This window comes from Indicator indicator, chromosome 27, assembly GCF_027791375.1.
Source record: "Indicator indicator isolate 239-I01 chromosome 27, UM_Iind_1.1, whole genome shotgun sequence".
Taxonomy (NCBI): domain Eukaryota; kingdom Metazoa; phylum Chordata; class Aves; order Piciformes; family Indicatoridae; genus Indicator; species Indicator indicator.
Genome location: NC_072036.1, coordinates 6,921,482 through 6,945,978, shown reverse-complemented (window position 1 = coordinate 6,945,978; position 24,497 = coordinate 6,921,482). Strand labels below are relative to the sequence as shown.

At 42.5% G+C, this 24,497-nt stretch overlaps 1 protein-coding gene across 1 annotated transcript in view; it reads right to left on the bottom strand.

The window, feature by feature from the left end:
* The window catches only part of CEP85L (centrosomal protein 85 like), a 93,765-nt gene extending 74,929 nt beyond the window's left edge, over nt 1-18,836 (bottom strand). The window contains exons 1-4 of the mRNA XM_054393022.1: nt 18,788-18,836; nt 18,434-18,630; nt 7,516-7,573; nt 1,270-1,431 (exon numbers count right to left, since the gene is read on the bottom strand). Of these exons, the coding sequence (XP_054248997.1) occupies nt 1,270-1,431; nt 7,516-7,573; nt 18,434-18,630; nt 18,788-18,836 (466 nt within the window). The remainder of the gene's footprint in view (nt 1-1,269; nt 1,432-7,515; nt 7,574-18,433; nt 18,631-18,787) is intronic.
* Nucleotides 18,837-24,497: the final 5,661 nt, after the last annotated feature.

Genomic DNA, 24,497 nt, shown 5'->3' with positions numbered 1-24,497 from the left:
CCTCAAATGGGGAAGCCCTCAGAAAGGGGGGAGGGGAGAGCATGTGTTGAATTCAAATACTGCATCTTAAAATATTATTGTGCAACACGTGGGTGAGTCTGATTGTAAATACATACATATATATACACACATACACACACATATATACACACACCCATGACAGTGCTTTATTCCCCTTCCATCTCTTAAAAAAATAGGGGGGAAAAAACAGTAAGGGATTTGTATTAAGAACCATTTATTATTTTAGTTTTACACCAAAGAATTTGAGTAAAACTTTAATTTTGCCAAAGCAAATAAAGGGTTAGAAATTAAAATAAGCAGAAAGCAAGCTGCTAAGGACTCTCCTATGGAGTTCCTTTCCAGCTGACAGATGCAGCAGGAAGAGTGTGAAAAGGATTTCCCCATGTGCAAAGAGGCCTGACAGACCTAACTCTGAGGCATTCAGACCTCTCCTCAGGAATGTTCAGCCCTCCATAGGGATTTCAGCATTCCTTACTTCATTTCTTCCAGCTCTTCCTGTTCTTCCTCATTCCAGTTACCCCTTTTGAAAAATTTACCAGACATAGGAAAGGGCCAAAGGAAAGCATATCACAGTCCCACTGTCCTTAACCTAGGTCTTGAACATCTTCCTCATTCAGCTTAATTCCAGTGACACATTCCACAGATGCTGCTACCTTAGAATCTGAACCCCTCCCTGATAAGCTCAGCTCTGAGTAATCGTGATTTAGTCCACACTAAGTTTTAATAATCTTTAGATTCTCCTTAAAGATGTTTGACTGTGTCAAGTGCCACGCAATAAAATGTAAATGCATTTCTCACCAGAAGAACTGAGAAGACACCACACACCCTTGTCATCCCAGCCCCAATGAGTAAGCTTTCTTTGCTGACACCCACAATAAGTACTACAAAGCACTGCCCTTTCAGCAGCTCCCTCAGAACCTCTCCTGCTTTTACCACTTGATTATCAAGTGCTGTAGTACAGGGTATCACTTGTCTGCATAAATCTGGCACTTCTTGTATCAAAAGATCTAACACAAGTACTGGCTTTGTGGCAGAGAGGCCAGTTAATGCACACACCTCATGCAGAAGTAAATTAATTAAACCTCATTAAAACAGTTACTTGGTCCAGCCAGGAAAACAAAGAACTGCATGCACTAAACAGTGTTGGAAAAGTACCATCATTTAGGGAAACACACCTTTAAAACATTTGGGATTGTTTCTCTCTCAGAAACATTTAAAAAACCCCAAAACACAACAATGTCAACTCACCTTCCACACTATCAGAACAGGAGGTACCAATCCCAGTGTCCCCACTGTCGGAAGCTATACTGTGTCTTCTAACAGGATTGCTTTGACTGCTTGATGAAATGGTTGTGGACTGCCACAGGGATTCAGTACCAGGTAACCATCCCACTGAAGAATAATCTGAGCCTGTAAAGAAGGAAGCCAGAAATCTGTCATTACAAATACAGTACAGAAGTCAACAACAAAAAGTCAAGATGAAAAACCCGCATCCTGTGTTTCAAAATTCAGATTTGAGCCAGAGACTGATAATGTTTTGAGGCTTGTTGTTTGGTTGGAGGTTATTATTATTAAAATCCTTTTGCTAAGTAGAATCTTCCCTGAAAGTTCCAGTAAATATATTTTTACTATTTTAAACAGGTTTTGCACTTTAACAAGACATTTATCATATGATGCCTATCAGTCACAGTCCTGATTCTCACTCACAGCAGAACTTTGCATTACATGAGTTTAAATACAGATATGAACAAATTTTAGGACAGAAATCAGGTGAGTATTTGGCCAATGAAATACTGTCATCTCCAACTGCACATAAACATGTCCTAGGTGATATAGCCAGCAATCAAATTGATAACACTGATACCTAACAGTGAAACATAACTGAAAACTACTGACAAAGTAATTCATCATCAAAGGACACATTACCAACCAAAGCAGGCACACAGCAGCTGCACATTAGCTGTCTTTGTGAGACATCTATTCATCAAATCACAGAATGGGAGGGGCTAGAAGGGACCTCTGAAGATCATCCAGTGCAGCCCCCCTGCTAAGGTAGGTTCACTTAGAGAAGGGCACAGAGGAACATGTCCAGGTGGGTTCTGAATGTCTCCAGAGACTGAGACTCCGCCACCTCTCTGGGTAGCCTGTTTCAGTGCTCCATCACCATTGAAGATCCTCCTCATCTTTAGACTGAGCTTCTTATGTTCAAGTTTGTGCGCATTATGCCTTGTCCTGTCAGTGAGTACCACTGCAAAAAGCCTGGTCTCATCTTCCTGACACCCACCCTTCAAGTATTGATCGGTGAGATCCCCCTCTCAGTCTGCTCTTTCCCAGACTACAAAAGACCCAGCTCTCTTGGTCTTTCCTCAGGCAGATATTTCAGCCCCCTCATCATCTTTCCCCAAAGCCTCCCCTGAGGCAGCAGAATGGCAACTCCCATCCCTCCCTCCCCCTGCTGCTGCCTTTTGCACCAAGGAATGAAGCCACACACTCAAGTCCATCCTGCCTGCTGAGGACATCCGACTGTCAAATGATTTGTTTCGTTTTCTTGATTCATTATTTAAATAACCATTGAAATATTCAAATTTTGAAACACAATTCAGAGCAGCAAATACTTAGTCTGTTCAAGGAATTTTTGAGAATATATGGCTTACTTTATGGTCAGTCTCAAGGGAAAATATACCACAAAGCACAACCCCAGGGGACCATCACCATTTCCAACAGCCAAACACTCCAAACCAGCAGAGCCATGTAAAGAACTCTGGAAAAAATGCTTGGCCTGCTCTTGATTTTGTATATAATCACATTATTAGACACATACACCCCCTCTAGCAGTGAGGTTTGCATAACACTTTCAGCAGGAAATGACTCATGGAGAAGTATCAGCTCATGGAGAAGTATCAGCTCACGTACAATGTCTCTTCTACTACATCTGGTTATTTTTAGGTCATTTAAACATTTTCAGCAGTGTCCATCCAAAGTTGTAGCAGTAATTGGCCTTTGCAGTGACATCTGCAGATCATTGCTATTTCCAGCTGTACTTGTTTCCCAGTAAATTAAATAGTTTAGAAAGGCTGTAAAAATGAATGCACGTGTTTATATATATAACACACACCCCCCCCCCCACGTATTAATACATTCACACTCCCCACAGAGTAGCCAAATCACCTTGCCAGAGCCAAATACTTGCCAGAGTGGTACCAGCTGCCCACCAAGCCTCTTGTGTACTGAGGAATACAGAACATGCCTGCTTACTGTGTGCACTACTACTCTAGCACAACATCTAAGACAAGTCTACTTTCTGTAAGTAGGTTCCAGGAGATCTTAGGTATGCCTGTCCATCTCACTTGTCTTAAACTCACTTTCCTTTGAGGTTACTGCCCCTACTATCTTTTCTCAGCCCTCAGAATCGCTCTAATTCTCTCTCCCCTTTATTGTAGTCATACTTGTTCAAGGTATTTCCTTCTCTTCCTTAAACATTTCGCTTTTCCACAGCAGCCTCTTAACTCTTCGTTATTGAGTAGCTTTCATGTTCAAGGGTGAGGCAGTAGAACAGAGGAGCCAGACATGACTGCCTGTGGCTCACCAGTCACACCTTGTAAAGAGGTCCTAGCCAAGATCCTAAGCAAATACCACTCCGGCTGTCACGCTTCAAACCAACCCCTCCTGTGTCATCATCTGAAGTACTGAAATGCGATGGTTTCGCATACAGCCGGTGGGCAACTAGGATGTTTCTTCCTCTCCTGCCATCTAGCAGTTTTCATTAAACAATCTGGCTGCTTTGGGGATGATTTCTCTGTCTCTCCTTCTAAATGGGTCTACTTTCCACAGAAGTTCCAATTCATACTTCTCAAGCTGCGTTCTAGCTATTCCAGTAAGAGTAAAGTTTACTTACATGAGAACAAGCGAATTAAGTTAGAGATGGTTCTGATTTAGGAGACACTCAAAATACATGTATAGAAGAGAAACTGAGTTTACTTTACCCTCTCTTATGCTGTTCTCCACCATACAGTTCTATGGTGGTATTTCAGCTTTTTATGGCATTAAACAAGTGTTAAAAGAAATGGAGCAGATAATGCTACCACTACTGCACATTACTTCAACACAGCATCAAGCTCTTTAGATCTTCTGGTTAGGCACACATTAGCATGTGAACCTACAACCATCCCTACACAGCCCCCTCAAAAGGGAAGAGATACTTTTCACTTTGGTGGAACTTTGAGGAATAAAAGCTAAAAGTATCACAGAACAGCAGAGTAACTTAGATAGGAAAGGACATTCAGAGGTCATCTACTCTTAACACCCAGCTCAAAGCAAAGCTAATTAGATCAGACTGCTCAGGGCTCTGTCCAGCTGAGTCTTGAACAAGTCCAAGAACTCAGAGTCCACTCAGGGCAGCCTGTTCCAGCTTTTAACTACCCTCAATGCAAGTAAGATTTTCCTGACATCTCATCAGTTGTTGATGTTCCAAACATATTGTTGCAATTTATGCAACTAAACTCAAAGGTTAACATACCAGAGGTGGCAGACACCCATTCCCATCAAGATCTCCATGGATACTGTAAGCTGAGGAAATGAAACGCATCACAAACCACCTTATAATAACCTACATGCACACAGCTTGGGCACACACCAAGTCCTATGTGTGGTGCTCAAACTAAGGTCCAAAAGGATCTTAAAGGTCGTCTCCAACCAAACTCCTTTTACGATTCTGTGACTTGCTGGCACAACACAGAACTAATACAACACTTTCTGGAGCACCTTTACATCCAGGGGCAGTTCAGCACGTTTAAGTTACCTCATGAAGCTCAATTTTTTGAGCTGTTAGGTCTGAAGAAGTAAGTGGTGGTACAAATCCATAGTTACACACCCATCAGGAGGAGACCAGCAAGATTTTGTTAGCTTTGGCTCAGCACAGGCCTACCAGATCCCACCTGGCTTTCCAGGGAAATACTCAAGTCTCTCTGCATGGTGCTCTGATCTCCAGAAGGGTCTCTTCACTCAGGCACTCTCTCATCCCCTTACAGCAGTCCTGTACAAAGGGGCAGGGATGGAAAGGAACTGTCTCACTTTCTCACTCACTGGCCTTCTGCCGTTCAGAAGCAGCCTCTGCATTTAAAAGAGCTATGTCCCAAGAAAGAGAACCGGGTTAGGATTTGAACAGGTAAGCAGGATGTGCTTTTTAACCTATTTTAGATAAGCAAACAGAACATCTGCTTGTGATCTTCCAGAAGCATTTTCTCTTTGCCTCCCACAGAAGCCTCGACATGAAATGTGCTGCATTTTTAAAAAAGATAACTAATAAGATATTCCAGGAGTCTACATTTGAGGCTTCATGGCAAAGCCACCTTCTTTGACCTTGCTGGCCTAATGGTGACTCTGCACAACAGCAGAATATTATAAAAGTAAGTCCCCTGTGTGAAAGAGAGCTTTTCAAGGCTACCTGAACACACTCCCATAAACAGACAAATAAAATCAGCAAGACAGTAGAAAAAGACTTGGCAATTGCCTCAACAGTATCCATTATCTGAAACTGACCTTCCAAGCCAAATCCTGAGGAATTATCAATGGCTATACACCCTTATCTATGTTTCCCCCTATCTCCTTTTCCACAGCTCTCTGTATCACCTTTCATGCAAACAGCCTACACTCAAAAAGGAGGAAAAAGATACACAGGAGTCCTCAAGATGCCCAGCACACCTGCTTTACCCTGCTGCTCTAGTCTTGAGCATGCCAATCTACTATTAGTGTCCATCTGTCCAAAACACACAATGGGACAAGAAAAGCAAGCAAAAATTTCCAGTAGATATTTGTGCTGCTAAATGGTATATTACCACCTGACTATGAATGTTCCTTTCTGGGTCTGGAAAATCTACCTTTCATAAGACTAAATAGAAGAGAGAGAGAAAAAAAAAAATAGTGTCACAGAATGCTAGGGGTTGGAAGGGACCTCACTGAGCCCAATTCCCCCCTACCAAAGCAGGATCACACAGGAACACATCCAGGCAGGTCTTGAAAGTCTCCAGAGAAGGAGACTCCACAAACCTCTTGGCAGCCTGTTCCAGTGCTCCAACACTCTCCCTGTAAACACAAGGAGAACCCACCTGTGTTCCAGCTTGTTCCATGTCATTCTACTTAGCTGTAATTTCCTATAACAAATGTGACAAAATATATTCAAGATCCCAAACAGATCTCAGAAGGAGCCTTGTTCATACAAACAGTTGAATCCATCCCTGGATTTGGCCAGTTAAATATACCAACAGAAAGCTGTATTTCCAGACTGGACATTTAAAACAGATCAGTTAACAACTACCTATATAAAGTGCAGGAAGTAGATTTATTAAAAGGGAACAGTTGTTGAAATCTCACTCCACAAAAACATGTTATCTTTTTCAGTCTGTAACAGAATGCTGTCAGCTACTGCTGGCAAGAAGGCACCTAGTTAATTCTGGAAAGTTACCACTCAATTGCAGTGGCATGCAGAAGTGCCATGTGATCTACATATACAAAATAATAACACCACCATCTTTGTATTTGGCTCCTAAAATACTTCTAACACGCTTGAATGTAAATAGTATTATTTTAAGTGACAGCTATGATACTATTATTTTACTTAGAAGCTGAATGGAAAGCAATAGCAAAAGACTTAAACTGAGTTTCACAGCAGATACATCCTAACTTAGGGATACTGATTTCCCTCCTCTACTCCATGACATTGACATAGACTGTGACCAGAAATGAATCACCCATGACAGCCAGCATGAACTTACACAATCAATGGATTCTGAGGGGGACATCTCACTACAGTACTATCAAAACTGACAACTATGTAGAGCTCATCCTAGTCACCAAGGATGGGACCAGGTTGTACAGTAACATTTCAGGCCATGATGGCACTAAAGCCTGCCTGAAGCTCTTTCAAGGAAAGCAAGTCACCATTTCAGCCCAAAAGTATTAATTTCACCCTCACCAGCAACAACTTCATCCAAAAACCTGATAATTATGCTAGAAGACCATAAAAACAGTATTTTGAAAGAAGCCAACCCACCTTGAATTCAGTGCCACCTTGCCTACTCAACAGTCCCCTGAGACTGGAAGAGGTTGCATGTCCCCTTCCTGGAGGTGTTCCAGGCCAGGTTGGATGAGGCCTTGAGCAATCTGGTCTAGTGAAAGGTGTCCCTAACCCATGGCAGGGGGCTTGGAACTAGATCATCTTTAAGTTCCCTTCCAACCCAAACCATTCTATAAATCTATATATCAACTTAACCCAACTGCAACTAACTTCTCTCCAGGCTCAACAAATCCTTCAAGATTTCACACTTCAAGAAGTCTTACTTTTGCACTTCACTTTCTCCCTGTCCCATAAAGCAAAGTAACCACACATCCCTTCAAAAGGAAAAGCCTACAAACCAACCCACAAACGGTGTCTCAGTGAATAAACTTACTTCATTTGAAAAATGTTATGTTTATTCATCATAGCTGGAAGATCATTACTCACTTCGGCCCACAACAATTCTTTGCCAATAACTTCTACCATCTTTTCCGCCAAATGCTGGAAAGATGACACAAATAGTAAGAGGAGGAGGCAGGGAAACTTAAAATGAAAGCAAATAAAAAAAAAAAAAAAAAGGCAAACAACACACACAAAAAAGCCAAACAAAAACAACATGCAAACAAACAAAAACCAACCGCTCCAAACACAAGAACCAAACCAAACAAACAAAACAAACAAACAAAAAAAAACAAACAAGGAAACAAACGAAAAAAACAACCACCCAACAAAATCAACCCTTTCCAAAAAGTAAACACAAGGGCAGATGCAATATTTAAACATATTTATATAGGCTTTATTTAACAAAATGCTGACAGAACAATGCAACAGCAGCCTCTTTCATTCAAAGGTGAAGCAATAGATAAGGTGGATTCATTCAATCTGACACAATAAAACGAATCAGGCATCTAAGATACAGGAAAAAAATAAAACTTATATGGACAAATAAATATTCTGGATAATAAAGTTAAAAAACTAGCATCCCAGCCCTGACACTTACACAAGTATTTGTTAGGTGCACTTCATCACTGTGATCCTTCCAGTAAAAATGTCCAAAACAAGTGCCAGGTCCCCAGTGAAACCTCTTCTGAGGCAAGCTGTACGCTGCTAGGAGAGGGTTTCTAGTGCTTTCAGGGAAGGTGGCAGGGTGACAGTTTCACAAACACTCTGGAGGTGGTAGAAACTCACAGCTCTACCAGCTGGCTGTGAACTGAGTTACCAGAAGGCTCCAGTCCCTCTTCTCACATGAATGCAGCTGAGAGGAGGTGGATGAGACAGTCTAAGTGCAAAAAGGAGCAAGGCAAAGTGGGATGAAATGACAGCCTGAACTACTGAATTTTTACATTTCAGTTTCTCACAAGCACTTTACGTCAGAATGCTAAAGCATGATTCATCCTGAGGACTCACATCCTTTATAGTGTGCTTTCTTGACAGGGCCTACAAGCAATTTAACTAAGTTCTCCTAGGTTTTTTTTTTTTTCAGTTGGGAACTGGCTAGAGCAGCCCTAAGCAAGAACATTAAAACATACAGATAGAGAGGGAAACAGTGAAAGAAAAATGGAAATACGAAGTGTTTAGGCAGAAGAGTATTGAGAGCAAGACCCTCTAAATTGTACATCCTGACTGATAAAAACATACTGCCTGGCATACAAAGGCCCATGTTTGTCCTCCATACTATTCATGTGCAAAAAAAAAAAAAGAAAAAAAAAAGAAAATCACTTGCTAGAGATAAACATCATAAAATAGTAGAGGGGAAAAAAATGAAAAGTAGATGAGAGAAACCAAGAGAAAATCTTGAGAATATAATCCTCTAAGCAAACATACAGGTGACTGACATTAACAATTAGCAGAAGCTGACTAGGTTCATATTTTAAGGATTATAAACTTGTGCTCCAATTCCTTAAGAGAGCCAAATTCTAAATGGATTTTGTCACCAAACCTCCATCTTCTTTTGCCTTTGGAATTCCTTAATAAAAAGCTCAATCTGAAAAGGCTGAGTGTACAAACTCTTGTCACAGATAATTACAGCTATAAAATCTTTGTCTTCCACACAAAGCATTATTTCAGTATTAACTTCCACAAGTTACCATTTTGTATGACTTTAATTGTACAACAAGAAGTTACAAAGTTTCTCCCCTAACTAAGAAGAGTAAATATGTCAATCTGAACGATGAGCTTTAGGAAAATCTTGCCGTGGCAAAGACATAATCAGGTAACAGCTCACTCTTTCAACCCTCCACACCAGAGTTCGTGTGGAGGAGAAAGTAAAAGGTGCCCAGCTCTGTCTTTCCATCCAAGAGTCCAGCTAGCCAGCTAAACTGGTTTTGAGCTGAGAATGCTGTATGACATGAGAGCTAACTGGATCCAGTGGTCAGCTGCCATGCAAAGGCTGGTCACCTTTCCCAGCCACAGCCTGGCTTGTGCTTTCCCAGCATCAGCTGTGCCACTCCAGACACCACAGAAAGTGGTCCAGGAACAAACTGTCCCTGCTTACTAAAAAGGTTATCTGCTAATTTGATTTCCTATGCTGGCTCAGCAAAGGGTCAGACTAAAAGCAGCGCCAAGGAGGGAGTGAGAATGGGCAGACACACTTCTGGTGCTTAGCAGCAACCAGGAGTAACCAGGCTCAGCCATACTGTCAAACTGCACATTAAGGCATATCCTAAACTGGAATATGATAAGCATAAATCTCTGTTGATTTCACCATGGATAACAAAATCTGTTCAACTAACAGAAAGCTGTGTTCAACACAGCTTAAAAGGTAGTGAAATCCTTAGACTGGAACAATGGACCAGACCTCCCTGATATCTCTTCAAAGTACATAAACCAAGAACTTTAATTCATAACACAGTTTATAATTTTTTATACAGACAGCATTTAGCTGTAGTTACTGAATATCAGCCCTTGTCAGGAAAGGAGGAGGTTTGCTTTCATCACTGACAGGAGTAAGAGGAGGAATTCAGTCCAACTGTTGATGGCACTCCTGTGAGTTTTCTACTTCCAGACAGTATATGCATAAAACAGAACTTCAAAATACAAACTGCAGATGTTTCTTATTTCACATTTGGCACACAGACGACATGTATTACCTCATGCCTGCTATGCTGGCTTGCCTCTTTGTCTTTGGACTCTATGAACTATTCACCCCACAGAAACACAAAATGATATTCTTAGCTTCCATTCATTTCCGTATCGTAACTATAGGGAAGGTCACCCTTCAAAGTTGGAAAGTTTGTCACTTACAGTATGAAGAAGGGAACATCCAGGAAAATAAACACATTGAGTTATGCTTAAAGTTAATATAAACTTTATGAACAGCAAGCCCTCAGGACAGGGAGTCAGCTCCTAGAGGGTGTGCACTCATAGGTAACCAGCTGAATCCTTCTGTCAAATACTAGCTAACAGTCACAAGTTATTAACTATATTTCAGCCTTTTTAGCAGCTTAGCTTTATTGATATTCAAAACCACCATCAGGTAATTTTTTCCTCCAAATAGTCATTCAAAGATTTTTCTTACAGAATGATCTTTGTCCTCACTCTGAACTAACTGCTTAGGCATAAAATCTCCTTTATGGATGAGGAAAAGTGAAGTAATCACAGCTGCTAGAATGAATCAAAAAAAGAAAAAGTAATAAAGATTTCAAGCAGCTCCTGCACTTACCAAAAGAGGATCAACTAAGTAAGCCTAGAAGTCTTTTTTCTCTCCCAAAAAGAGCATAATCTCTCTCTTCACTGTAATCATATCAGATCTAAAAATATCCCTGGTAGTAAAACAAATGAAGACAAACAAAAAGCCCCCAAATTTCACTGAAATACTTCATTCTGATGTAACAATGCTAGCGTTTTTGGTGTAATTTTTCAAAGAAGTCTAACACGCACTACACACACCATAGGATCTACTGCAATATGGATGTATCAGAGACCATGCCTTCAGACTATGTAGTTTTAGTATGTGCTAACAGAATTATGCATGTCATGTAACATTATATTGGTATATCTGGATTAAAAGGATGAAATTTTGGCTTCACCCAAGCCATGGAATAGAATCACTTCCATTAGAAAAGTTCTTTAAGATCATCGAGTCCAAGCACTGTCTAGCCCTGCCAAGTCTGGTGCTAAGCCATGTCCTGCAGCACCCCATCTCTGTCTCTTTGAAACACCTCCAGGAAAGGGGATTTATCCAGTTCCCTGGGAAGCCTGTTCCAGCGTTTGTGAGTGCTTTCAGTGAGTAAGTTTCTTCTAACATCCAACCTAAACCTGTCCTGGTGCAAGCTGAGGCAATTTTCATCAATCCTACTCAGGAAACTTCCAGTCAAAAACTCTTGTTTCAACCTTCACAATTACAATCACTTCTGCTGTAAAACTTGACAGTAATAAAACTTTACAGTGATTCTACCGATCCGTACAAAGGCCTTTAACAAATCACTTTGGTATTTCAGATTAAGCAAACAGAAGGAGGATAAGACCACAACTGTTAGCTTTGTTTTCCATACAGCCTTTAGCAAAAGTGATAAAGGTTTAAGTATGGTCTTTTCAATGCCTTTTAGTGCTTCTAGATGGGTCACTGTATCCCCAATTTATTTTCTTACTACACAGCAAACTATCTGGCATTCGATCAGTGCTAGACGCTGAACATTTCTACAAAGCATTAATTCTTAACTATAAGAATGTCTCCAAAGGTTCAGAATTGCCAAAAGGTATAAAGAGCTTTGCTGTAGAGTAGACACTTCGAAGGGAAGACACCATCTTTTAAAGAAATGTTGGGGAGGGAGTCTTATTTACTCTGAAACTTTGAAAAAGTTGCAGTGCTCCACAGCATCTGGCAACTACGCTACAAAAGGAGTAAAGCAGATGTTAAAAACCATTAGGATACCTTATAAGGAATCTCAGATCTGACTCCAGGATGATTCAAGAATGTTTCTTCTCTGAAATCTACACTACCAGAGTCTCTTAACATATTAGGAGGCTGAAAGTTTGAAAGGCATCATTTGCATTTACTAAGTCTACTTCAGATATTTTAACCAGTAAAGAGGCAGCATGACTCTTCTAGACACTACTTGCACTGCCTCTCAGCAAGACAGTCTCCTACTAGCTCTCTAGTCATTATCACTAGACCCATTTCAACCTGTATGCAAGTCCACTAATTGGCAGAAGCTACACTGTCCTGTGCAATTAACATCACTTTTTCCTGATCCTCTCTCTTCATCTTCCTTTGTCTTCATGGTAAGTCTGAGGATTAACTATGTACTTCCTGATGGCATCAGCAGTGTTGGAACAAGATTGTGCTAGGATGTTTTCCCATTATCCATCAGCTGACTGAAAAGCCAGCCCACTTGACCCACCTGACACCAGCACAGATGCTTCCTACAGCGATTTCTCACATGGGGGTCAGACAACTATCAATCCCTGCTTCTGTATTTATTTAACTTTAGCAATCTCCTGGTCCACCTCCCCAGATTAGTTTGCAATAAGGTTAGACAAGTACTAGAGCAGGTGCACAGGCCATGATGGGAGGAGGCCAGAAGAGCAGAGCAACCACCCCACTAAATTGTCTATTAAATTATCTTAGATGTAAAACAAAATCATAACCTGCAATCCAGACACACATTCCCCTTCAGGCTTAAGGAGTTTACCTGTCACTTTTCCCCACATCTCAGGCACTATCAGATCTTGAAAGAAAAAAAAAATTAAAATTCAACACTTGCCCTTATTTTATTTGTGCTAATGTCTCTTTTTACAAAGGAGCCATTCAAGTCTCTAGCAACAGCAAAGGTCCCTGAGGAACGAGGACAGGAAGATGCAGTGCCACTTAGGGCATGGGTGGCTGCAAAGAAAAGGTCACTTAAGCATGACTGTACAATCCATAGGATGTTCAAGCTCCTGCCACCAAGCCAGAGGCTGCAAGGAACGGTCCCTGGAGAAAGCCAGCACATCCTCAGGGGCAATTCCACAGGGATCAGCAGTTTCAGCACACAAGGCATGATGGGTCAGGACTGACACAAACCAAAACACACTTGTGAACAAATTTACACAAGTTATTCCCTGCTGCATGTTTTTCTCTCCTCCAGCCTTCCACCTCTGGGCCTCTGCAGCTGATGTGCAGTCTCCCATATGCCACATTTAGAACCTCCTCAACTTGCCCCAGACAGGAAAAACTCCCATGTGAGAACCCAAGACAGAAACCAGAACCTTGTTATACTTCAGTACACCTTCCCACACTCCCCTCTGCTGGGTAGTAGCAATGAACTTCAGGACACTATATCTATATTCCAGGGCTACCAAAAGAAATACCCAAAACATAATGTCTTCCTTCTTCAGAGGTTCTAGCAGGTGCCCAGACACTGGACAGGGTGAGCGCAGGATGGGCTCTGAGAGGAGTGGCCAGAGACAGTCAGTTCTAACAGGTTGGGCCATGGCAGAGCACACTGAGATGGTTGTGCCCTGGAGAAAGCATGTGTAAGAAAACTCAGAACACTGTCCTTGAGCAATGAGTGAGGGGAAATAAGTGTGAGAAACAGCCCTGTGAGCCCAGACGGAGAGCAGGAGGAGAGGAGGAAGTTCTGCTCCGGGCATCTGAGCAGAGATTCCCTGTCAGCCCCTCCATAGACCAGGCTGAAGCAGAGGAACAGCATGAGGAGGAAAGAACATGGAGGAGTTGCCATGGACTGACCCATAGTCAGGCCTCTTTTGCCCATGGCAAAACTCACAAGTTTTTTCAACCCTTTTTTTTGCTCCCATCTTGCTAAGGAGGGAAATCAAGTGAGTGGCTGAATGGGAATGTGGCAGCCAGCCAAGGTTAAGCCACCACATAAGCCAGCTGGAAAGCCATTCCTTGAATCACATAGCAAATACACTGGCCGTGTTCTACAGCCAATCACAACCACAATAGGACTGTCTTTTTGTCAGTGTACAACATCAGGACACTTTTGGGCATCTGAGCAACTACTAACAACTAAAACCAAGTCAGCACTTTTCCAGCCAAAGAACACCAAGATCAGGAACTGGTAATTAGTTTAACTCTCCAACTATCAAGCCACAGGCAAGTTATATGATGAAAACAAGCATCCAAAGAGTACAGAAGGCAGAGCAACTGATATTGAACTAGTCCTATGCCTTTTTTCCTTAACTAACCTGTCTACAACAAACAGGCTTTGATTCCAACAATGGCAAATGATCGCTTCTGGTGACAACCTCAAGTCATGCAAGAAGTATTTGGTTTAGGAGGTTTTCTGCTATTCTTACTACTGTGCATTGTTACTGTATTTGGCCATTTCTCCACATTTTTAAATACATGGGCTAACACATATCTAATGCCTGGCTAAAATCTTAACAAGTAATTTGCAGCTGTAACAAGCAATAGTTGGACATAACTGGTGGACATAAATCTTAGGCATTCTTTGGTGCAACTTCAGCTCCTTATCCCATAGAAGAAATGATGACTCAGGCTGCTTTTAACTATATACTTACCCTGTACATTCTAAAGTCATTGCATTGTCTCAAAAACCATTAGACTAATTACTTCCTTAATTAAAGTTTTAAAAGCATAGAATAACTGACAACATAAGTCTATGTTCAGTCAGTAAATGTTTAACATATAAGAGATTAGAACAATTGCCAGCCCCTAAGATCAACAATATCATACACCCTTACAGCTATCACTCTTCTCTTGATAAGCAGTTAAAATATTTATGTTTTGTAGACATTAGAAGAGCGAACACTATGTTCATAAAAGTGAATTGCCTGGAGGAAGGGGAAAAAAAAAAGCATTGCTTTTGAAGGGAAGCAAGTAACTCCTGCTCATCACCACTCAAACACAGAATGTCACTTCACATCACTGCAATCTGTCAAAGGCAGCAAAGGCTGCTCTAGCAGCCAGCCCTGCAGTTACAACATTACATTTGTAATCGATCTTCACAATGCACTGTACACATGTGTATACAAACACACCCCCCTAGAACTGGTAAACAATCTGAAGTCTAGTCTTGGTAACACTAACACCATTTATTGCCTTGCACAGCCTGCAATGATAAAATCTGCCTTCTCAAGATGTCTCAGAGCTGTCCTACCTTCAGCTGCAGGCCTCCTCAACAGCTCACCAATAAAACTTGTTACAGAAATGAAACCATTGGATTTCTGTCCCCTTCTCCATCCCAAAGCATGAAAAAGACTGTCACCAGCCCCATCCTCCCTACCTTGGCTGTCTGTAAAGCTGCTGGTGAAGTCCACAGGTAACTCAAGGAGGCAGAACCCTGAGAGCCTTATAATGCGTTGTGACCTTACTGCTGCTTGACACTTTCATTGTGACATAATTAAATAATCTTTGGGACCCACGTGTGTCACACTTGCTGCCAGCAAGGGTTAAGTATGAGATTGTGGGTTACTTTGGGATTTGCCTCACATTGCCAGGCTTCTAAGAGTAGAGGACTACAGGCTACTATGTTTAGGGAGTGTCAAATGCATACTTTTGAGCACCCTACTTCTAATTTTCATCACTTTTTGCTTTTGTTATCTAAAAAGCTTACCAGCCAAACTTCAGTAGTGGTCAGCTATTGGTAATATTGAAGAGCAGAGCTTGACTAGAGGTCAAGAGGTGGCACAGGTTACTGAAAGTAATACATACTTGTGATTTCATTTTGAAGTGTGTTTCACTTTTCACAGGCATCTGTTGGCACACACAGCCTAAACGAATGACTGTGTGCCCCAGAAGAACAACACATCTAGATGATCACTTTCATAGTCTTAAAAGAGTTATTAACCAACTGTGCCCTTAAAAAGCTGGTCTAGATGAATAAGCAAAGGGCTTGAAACGCAGTATGCCCTTCACTGCAGTTATTGAAATTCCTGCAGCATAGCAGGTAACTGCTGTCTTTATAGGGGCATAAACTACACTGCAAGGTTTTCATAAACAGTTAAATGTGTACCAGAAAACTGAAAGATTGTAAATCAATAATATACACTCCAAAAACAGTAATTTAATCTTTCAGGACAGGTACTGAGACTGTAAGAAGCTGAATTTATTTGGCACAGGCAGCAAACGCTGTCATTAAATTCACTGCTTAAACAAGAAGCAACTACCTAAAAAATGCCCTAAATGTCAGCAGCATGCAAACATTTTTTTTCAGAGGATGCACTCTGATTGAACTGAAAAGCAAGAATAACTTGGAAATGACAAGAGGGAATAAAACTGAAGGCCACAAATTAAATACTCCCCGAGAACTGTCCTTGCCTGGTACATTTTAGGAAAAATCAGAATTAATTTGCATCTATTACGGAAAATGGTAATTCCCCCGTGTAAATACTTACAGAATGCTTCAGTAGGCACCTAGCTTTGTAAGGGAACTGTAAGACTTTCAACAAAAACAGGACTTCTAAAAACCCATATTCCTAACTAAAATACATGCAAAACAGAATGCTTTGCACTAAGAAACACAGCCTAATAAGACATTAACTGTCATGTTTCCACCCTAGTATTTACAAGATAATCAGAATCCATAGCAAGCAATTGCTGTAAGAAAATTAAACACCTTTTGGCAAAGGAAAAATTCATTCAGCTTGAAAAAGAAATGCTTAAACTTCTGCTTCCTAGCAGGACGCTACTGTTATGTGACAAAACACTTGTCCCACGGACAGCTTCCTTCTCAAAAAAAAAAAAAAAAGTCTAAATTGACTATAATAGCACAGGACCTTAGAAACCATCAACTCCTCATTACAATATCTGCATGGAGCTAATTAACTTCCTCTTCTTTAGAGGGATTATGAACCTCGGGAAACTGCTTCTCGACTCTTTTAAAGTAAGACTGATGAAGGAAGGGACAACCAGGTTGGAAATTATAATGCACAGATCGTATCTCAAGGTTAAGCTTTTATCTGCTTGCTTTCTAATTAACCACCACCTTCTCTGAGTCTATTTAATCTCAAATTAGAGATTTTTCTACAGGTTTTGCTACCTTACACTTCTACTGCTCATAGACAAATGCACATGTTGAACTTTGTATTAACCCTGAGTATTTAAAGGGAAAAGAGGATAGGAGAGAAAAGAAAAGCCATACACAAAATCTGTTCTCAAGTCTTAAAAGACAATTCTGACAAGTAAAATATTCATGCAGCAATTGATTGACCAGAATTGCTGACCAGATCAAGATTAAAAACTTCATTATTAAAAAAAAAAAAAAAAATCAGGAAGACACTGTAACAAATGGCACAATCTAAAGTCTTCTGAAACAACTGAAAACTTAACATGATCTGAAGTTAGTGTCAGTGCACACTTGTGATATAATCTTCCAGCATTCCTGCCTCAGACACAAATAATCAAGAATTGAAACACCCTAAATTCCTTCCGTATCCATCACATTAACTGAAACCTCTGCACTTAATATTGAGAATGCCCAATACCTTTGCAAGCCATGGCACAAAGATAATGTAGCTCCACTTCTATTTTATGCTTCACACACACACACAAAACCAACCCCCAAATACAACACTCTAACAAGGCAAACGTTTTATACATAGAAATTAATAATAATACAGAAAACAGGAACAATGTCTTCTTTCTCATTATGGGGACTAAACATTAGCGTACTTGTAGAGATTCAGCTGCTGTTGCTGAGAACATCTTAGCAGCTCTTGTATTTGCAAGAAAAGCCCTGCCAGTCGAACGCAAAACAATCCTGCCTTTTAAATGTGTCAGCTAACTGCATGCATATTACGCAGCCATGTTTTGCAAATCTTAAAATTAAAACACGAACCCAAATTTCTGAAGGGGGGGGTGGGGGGGGAAATTTATGTTATCCCAACAGTTTACAAAATTATTCCACCGCTTGTAACAGCGGCACCAAGCCACAGACCTTCACGGTGACCGATTCCTTCAATAAATCAAAGTACCACAAAACGTTTGCAGGAACTCTGCCAGAGGAAAGCAGGTGATGGAGCTGGTAGCATTTTCAAATCCTGAAAAGGGCATTTAAGTGAGTCGGTACCTAGTCTTACCTGCCCAAAAGTCATGCTCGCACGGCTCTGCAGTCAATTCACCTATCTCCTAGCCCTGCTGGTGGAAAGTCAGCCCACGGCTTACAGACTGGATGTCTCCCCAAGAACAACCTAACTCCAAGCATCAAATCTCAACGTATCTCAGCTAACCTGAAGAAACTAGGCTCTAATTAACCGAAAGTGGTGCAAAAAAACCCAGCCCCATCACAAATAAAAGGCTCGCCTAAGTCGTTGCAGTCTACGTTAAACACGAGAAGCACACAGGAAGGCACGCTTCCAGCCTCCGCCTAAGGGTACACTGACAAAATACGGGGGAGGGGGGGTGTTAAACCCCAAACAAGGAAGCGGATTATGTAGGTTAAACTCAGCTTTTACCATCCGCTGCAAAGTCCAGCTAATCACCGAGCCCCCCGCACGGACGGGCCGAGGCGGCGGCAGGCCGACCCCCGCGCCCCCTCCGGGAGGCCCCGCCGCCACGTCCCCCCTCAAGGAGTGGGAAAGCGGAGGAGAGGAGGGGGAACCGTAGCGTTTTCCGCCCAGGGTAGGGAGGAAGCTGCTTCCTCCGACGTTTACTGTGGGAACCCGGGAGGACGGGAAACGGCTGGGCCCAGTCCCCCCGCCCCACCGCCGCTGCCCCACCGCGATGGGGCCCTGGTGCCTCCCCTCAGCCTCATCCCTTCCCGTCCCGCCGGAACGCGCAGGCGGCGGCGGGGCCGCAAGGCTCCTTACCCGCCTTGTAGCCGCGCAAGCCGAGCTGGGGGTGCAGCCCGCCCCACATGGTGCCGGCCCGGGGGCACCGCCGCTCTCCGGCAGCGGCGCGGAGCTCCGCGCTCTTCAGCGGTCGGCCGCGGCCCGGCTGGCCGGCGGAGGCGGCCGCTCCGGCTGCCTAGGAAGGTTAGCGGCGAGTTATCGCCACGGCAGAGGCTGCTGCCTGCCCTGAGAACAGCACAGCCATGGTCCCGGGGCCGCTAAAGGCGATAAGACCTTGCCGCCCCCTCGCAGGAGACAAAACTTGCTTTATTGCGCTGCTCCTACTGCCGCCGCCTGCCTCTCCGGCGCTGGGAGCGGGGCGGAGACAGGGGCGGGAGCCCCGCAGATGGTACTGCTGCTCGGGGCCGAGCCGCTTACATAACCCGGCCCACGGAGAGGGGGCGCCGGGAGAGCGGTCGCGGGGGGCCGGGGCGAGGCAGGCAGCGGCTCCAGGGGCGAGTCTGCCCCGCTCAGCCCGGCCCCCAGGCAGTGGCCACACCGCCCCGGCACGGCGAGGCGGCTCCCGCGCCCAGCCCAGGCCCCGCAGAGGCGGTTGGGGCGCTCCCGTTAGTTCTTCACTTACTCATGCGCCTGCCCTTGAGGCTCCCTGGGCTCAGCGAGCCCCCGGCTGAACCGGCGCCAGACGAGTCCTGGCCGTTTCACCCTTGGGCTCCCGGAAAGGGCCGGTTACCAACGGCGGGTAACTGTCAGCGGGGAAAATCCTCAACTGGAAGGAGTTAGCTTGATATAAAGATAATAGGTAAAGAAAAGTGAAATAATGACTCACTGCAGAATTGCAGTGTTTGAAAAACCCAAGGCCAGGACGTGCACTCCTGGTAGAGTTCTATTATAAAAAGTCACAATTTTCCTGTGCTTTTTCTGTTTCACTAAAGAAAAAATGAAAAGAATGAATAGCGAGTGATAGGACGAGAGGAAAGGACCTCATATTGCACCAGGGAAGGTTTAGGTTGGATATTGGAAGAAACTTCTTCCCTGAAAGGGCTCTCAAACACAGTTCCCAGGGAACTGGTTGCATCCCCATGTCTGGAGATGTCTAAAATGCACATCAACGTGGTGCTGAGGGACATGGTTTAGCACCAGCCTTGGCAGAGTTAGATAAGGGTTAGACTTGATGATGTTAAAGGTCTTCTCCAACCAAAACAATTCTATGGTTCTAAGATTTAGAACATTCATTTGAACAATCAGTTCTACTAAAAGATCCTCAGTAATCATAAAGTTTAAGCCACAAGACTGGAAAAAGAAATGTGCCTGGCAGCAGTTATTGAAACACAGTGAGAGGCTTTCCACCCACCTCAAGATACTCCAAATACTTTGAGATAATTATGCAATAGCAGCCTTCATGTTGGTGTTGGCTGCAGCTGCAGACAAGTGGTCCCCATTGTAAACTACCTTCTGACTCAATCTGCAATCCATGTTGTAAAACAAAAACATAAGGAGAAGATACTTGGACAGCTTCAGTGTAACCAACTCAAAATTCCTACCACAGCCATCAAGATAAGAAGAGCAATGCTTTGGACATCATTGCAGAGTATGATGGGCATGACAAGTTAGGGAAGAGGAGTGAAGTAGGAACAGTTCTGTGTTCATGTGGAAATATTCACAATCAATAAATAAAACTGTGTTCAAACACTTCCTGCTGACCTGATGCATTTTTAATTAGTAGCTGATGATCACAGAATAGCTTTTATCTCTTTGGAAAATTATTTGTTATATTGCAGCACAAAGCATATTTTATTTATGCCTAGCTGTGTACTCCTAATGTATTCAGTAAGAGAGAGAAACACTGGCTTTAAATACAGTAAATACTGTGTAGAAAACCCAAATAGTAAAACTCCAGGAGATCCCATCAAAACTTTCTTGAGGTTCTCTGAATGATAAAGGTCAGAAGTGTTCTCAAGAGCCACAAATACTGGCCAGCAGTAGAAAACTAAAGCAGGAAACTAAGTTATTGTTAGTAACACCTCAATGAAATTGTCCAGAAAGACAGTATGATGGTTAACATGAATATAAGAAGGAAGAATGAAACCTGAAGTATCTTGCAAAACACTCAACACCAAGAAACATGTGAACAGCTTAGTTCAGGACTTCTTTAAAGGACTTGTCTGCTTGTAACACTTGTTGCATTCTATTTTGTTGGGTAAGCATGTGTACTTGGCATATTTACAGGGGGACACAGTGAGTTGTGAGGAAGCTGAATATCAAGAAGGTGAAGGTACCCAGCAGCAGGCAAGGAGAAGATTTACCTCATCACTGAGCTCTGGAGTTTGTGATGCTGTCCTATAATGCAGCTACAAGAATCCAGAGGCATATCAGCACCCCAGAAAGCTGCAAGCCTAGAAAAGGTGTGATAACAGCTCTTCCGTCTCCAAATAAATGTCACTGCTGTGTTTTTATGTACTTTGGTGTTGCTGTTCATGGAAGCTTTACAGTTTCCTATATAGCTCCTGAACAACACCACAGAGTGGGGGAAAAAAAAAAAACAAACAAACAAATAAACAAAACCAAACAGATAAAAAGGTCAAGACGAGGGTGGCAGAGCACAACCAGGCAGTCTGGCTGCATCACCTCTGATGTCTCCCAAGGTGTTCCCAACTGGGGCATCTGTGCTTTGACAGTGCTACTGCTCAGAGCAGGAAGGAAAAAACACACATGCTTAAATTTAACGTCAGATAACAGAACCTGAGTCACCTTCATCCTTTTGATTGAATTTTAAGTTATTTTTATAGAAACTGAATGTAATTAGTAAAGCTTTTTTGCTACACACTGTATCTCTTGGAAACTGGGCCAAACTGAAGCCAGTAGCTTTACTCTATAAATAAATGTAGCTTGTTAATGCTTTATTCATTATCCAGCAATGTTTTGCATCTGCAGTTTGCTTATGCACACAGTGCTAGACCAGGAGCAGTATTTGGGTTAGATTTTCAAAATCCTTTCGAAAAAGTGTGCTAATGGCCTTGGACTTCCTGCAGAGGTGAGCTTGTGCTATTTAATGCCGCCAAAGCTAACCCCTGCTTTCCTGGGGATCTCAGCTTGGTGATGCAGCAGACCCTACTCTTTCAACAAGTCTATTGTCCCACCTACAAGGCTCAACCACGTGGAGGTGGTGTGTAATACTGGCTCTGGTCCATTTTACCTATGTACCTAATGGAACCTACCTCCAGTAGGATGATTTGTATTCGCTTATGCTCTCCTGCTTCTCTTGGGTTGATAAAACTAGGAGCCTGGCAATCTGCATTCCAATACTGCCAGTATGAAAGTCTCAACAGTCATAGAAAAGATCCATGGAGTAGGAGGAGAAACTCCTGTAACTTTACACAGGAATCAATAGTAAGAGGAAGCAGCCTGTATCCCCAGATAATTATTGTGAAATGTGATGCTCCAGACAATGAATGGACTCAAGTTCTCATTGTCTGAAAAGCCTTCTCACCACCTATATTTCTTCTGACACAAACTCCACCCTCTTGGCAGAATCAACAAAGAAAAAGAGCAATAGCAAGTAACAGCTTAAACATTGGTACTAGGCAGATGTTTCATTAATGTCAATTGCAGCCATGTCTTTACCAAAGGGTTTGTGATCTATTTCCAGGTTCAGAAATCACTTTTTTTTTCTTCCCTGAGTGAAAACATAATGCTCTAAATGGAATTAAGATGAAGCATAGCCTGTGAAAGCAGCTTTCCCCCCCCCCTCCCTTTGATTAAAGCCAGAAGTGTGTTCAATTTTTTATGGTACACACTTGCTTTAACATTTAATAGAATTAAAAGGTTATTAGAAAACCCTGAATACTGATCAGCTAAACACTGTTCCAAGAGAATGCAGACTATTTGTGCTATCTGCTTAAGACAACAGGCATGTGTGCTTTCTATCAAAAGGCAACAGCAGCATTTCTGCAAGCACATCTATATTGCAAATGACCTTGAAGTTAACATCGCACATTTTCGGTTGAGTTGCTTCACTAAGTAGAGAAATCCTTTTCCCCCCACTCACAACTTTTTCAGCTGAACACACTGTATCCTAGCAAAGCCTATGTAGCATTTTAAAAGCCTTAGATCAATTCCTCCTGTGTTGCAAAAAGAAGTAACTATGTATGTTACAAAGCAAGATATTAAGCTGTATTGAGTGGCACTGTCATTAAGAACAGATTGGTTTACCTAATCTGCACCCCTGCTGGTAGGGGCAGGTTGGCTTACAAAAGACTGAAACATTCCACTAAAAGTACATCACATGCCCTGCACAGCATAAACAATAAACCACATCACCTAATGCCTGCAGAGCAGGCATCATGAAAGAAACACACTGTATATAATGTTTTTATTTTTGCTTCTTCTACAAGCAAATGGGAGTGTGTGTCTTTCACAAAGGAACATAAATTGGTGAAGATTTGGATCTGCTCTGCACTTTCAGTAACAGCTTATGTGATGGGAGAATAAAGCCATGCAGTTTATTGTTACTATTGCTATGGTTTATCACCAGCTTCCTGAAATTTCAGATTCTTTTTTAATGTTTTAGGTTTCAGAAGCAGATTTTCACCTGAGAAATTATTTACATCATTGCTAGAAGACCCGTGGGAGTCGGGGATTACGTGATTCATTACTGGGTAGGTCAAACACTTCTGTGTGTGTGTCTCATGGTTTTAAAATAAGTCTAAGGAGTTTAAAATCAACTCTGTGTTATCAACTCTGATAATGCAGAAAAAAAGCACATATGCAGAGGGTGGGATCCAGTGACATCCAGCCAGCAGCTCCTGAAGAATTTCAGGCGTTTCTCTGGACACACTCCAACAGTTCCATGTCCTTGTGCTGGCGTCTCCAGAACTGGACACAGTACTTATTTCAGGTGGGGTCTAGAGAGGGAGAACCCCTTCCCTCAACCTTCTGCCCATGCTTCTCTTGATGCAGCTCAGGATACAGTTGGCTTTCTCAGCTTCAAGAACACACTGCTTCTCCTCAACCAGCACTCCCAAGTCCTTCTCAGGACTGCTCTCTATCCATTCTCCTCCCAGCCTGTATTTGTGCTTGGGATTGCCCCAGCCAATGCACAGGACCTTGTGCTTGGCTTTTTTTGAACTTCATGAGGTTGGCATTGGCCCACCTCTCCAGCCTGTCAGGGTCCCTCTGGATGGCATCCCTTCCCTCCACCATGTCAGCAACACCGCGCAGCTTGGTATCATCAGTGAAATTGCTGAGGCTCTCCAGCCTGGCCCAGAAAAGAATAAATCCCGTTTTCCTTGTGCAGCAAACATCCTGCTGAACTCCACAACTTTTGAGAAACACAGAACTTCAAACTAAAAGTGACTGCATCCTGGAAGACTCAACACACAGAGCACAGCCAGCCAGTGCTACAACATTATACGAATACTTCAAAATAGAAATTTCTTTCAAATTACCATCATTATCTGCTTATAGCCTCAGATATGTCATTTGTTTATTCCAAGTCAGAAATACAGCTCATGGACATTACCAGTCAGAAAATTATCTGGTCACTTGTGTTTGAGCCAAACTCAGGATTGCTGTAAAGGGATGAAATTTCAGTAAAGTCAATGGAGTTATGCCAGTGCTCAGTTTTAGGCAGCTCACTGCTGTCATATGCCCATATGCAGAAGTCAGATGGAAAAAATTATTTCATGCTACAACTATAAATACAATTAACTTTATGAAGCTCCCCACCCCA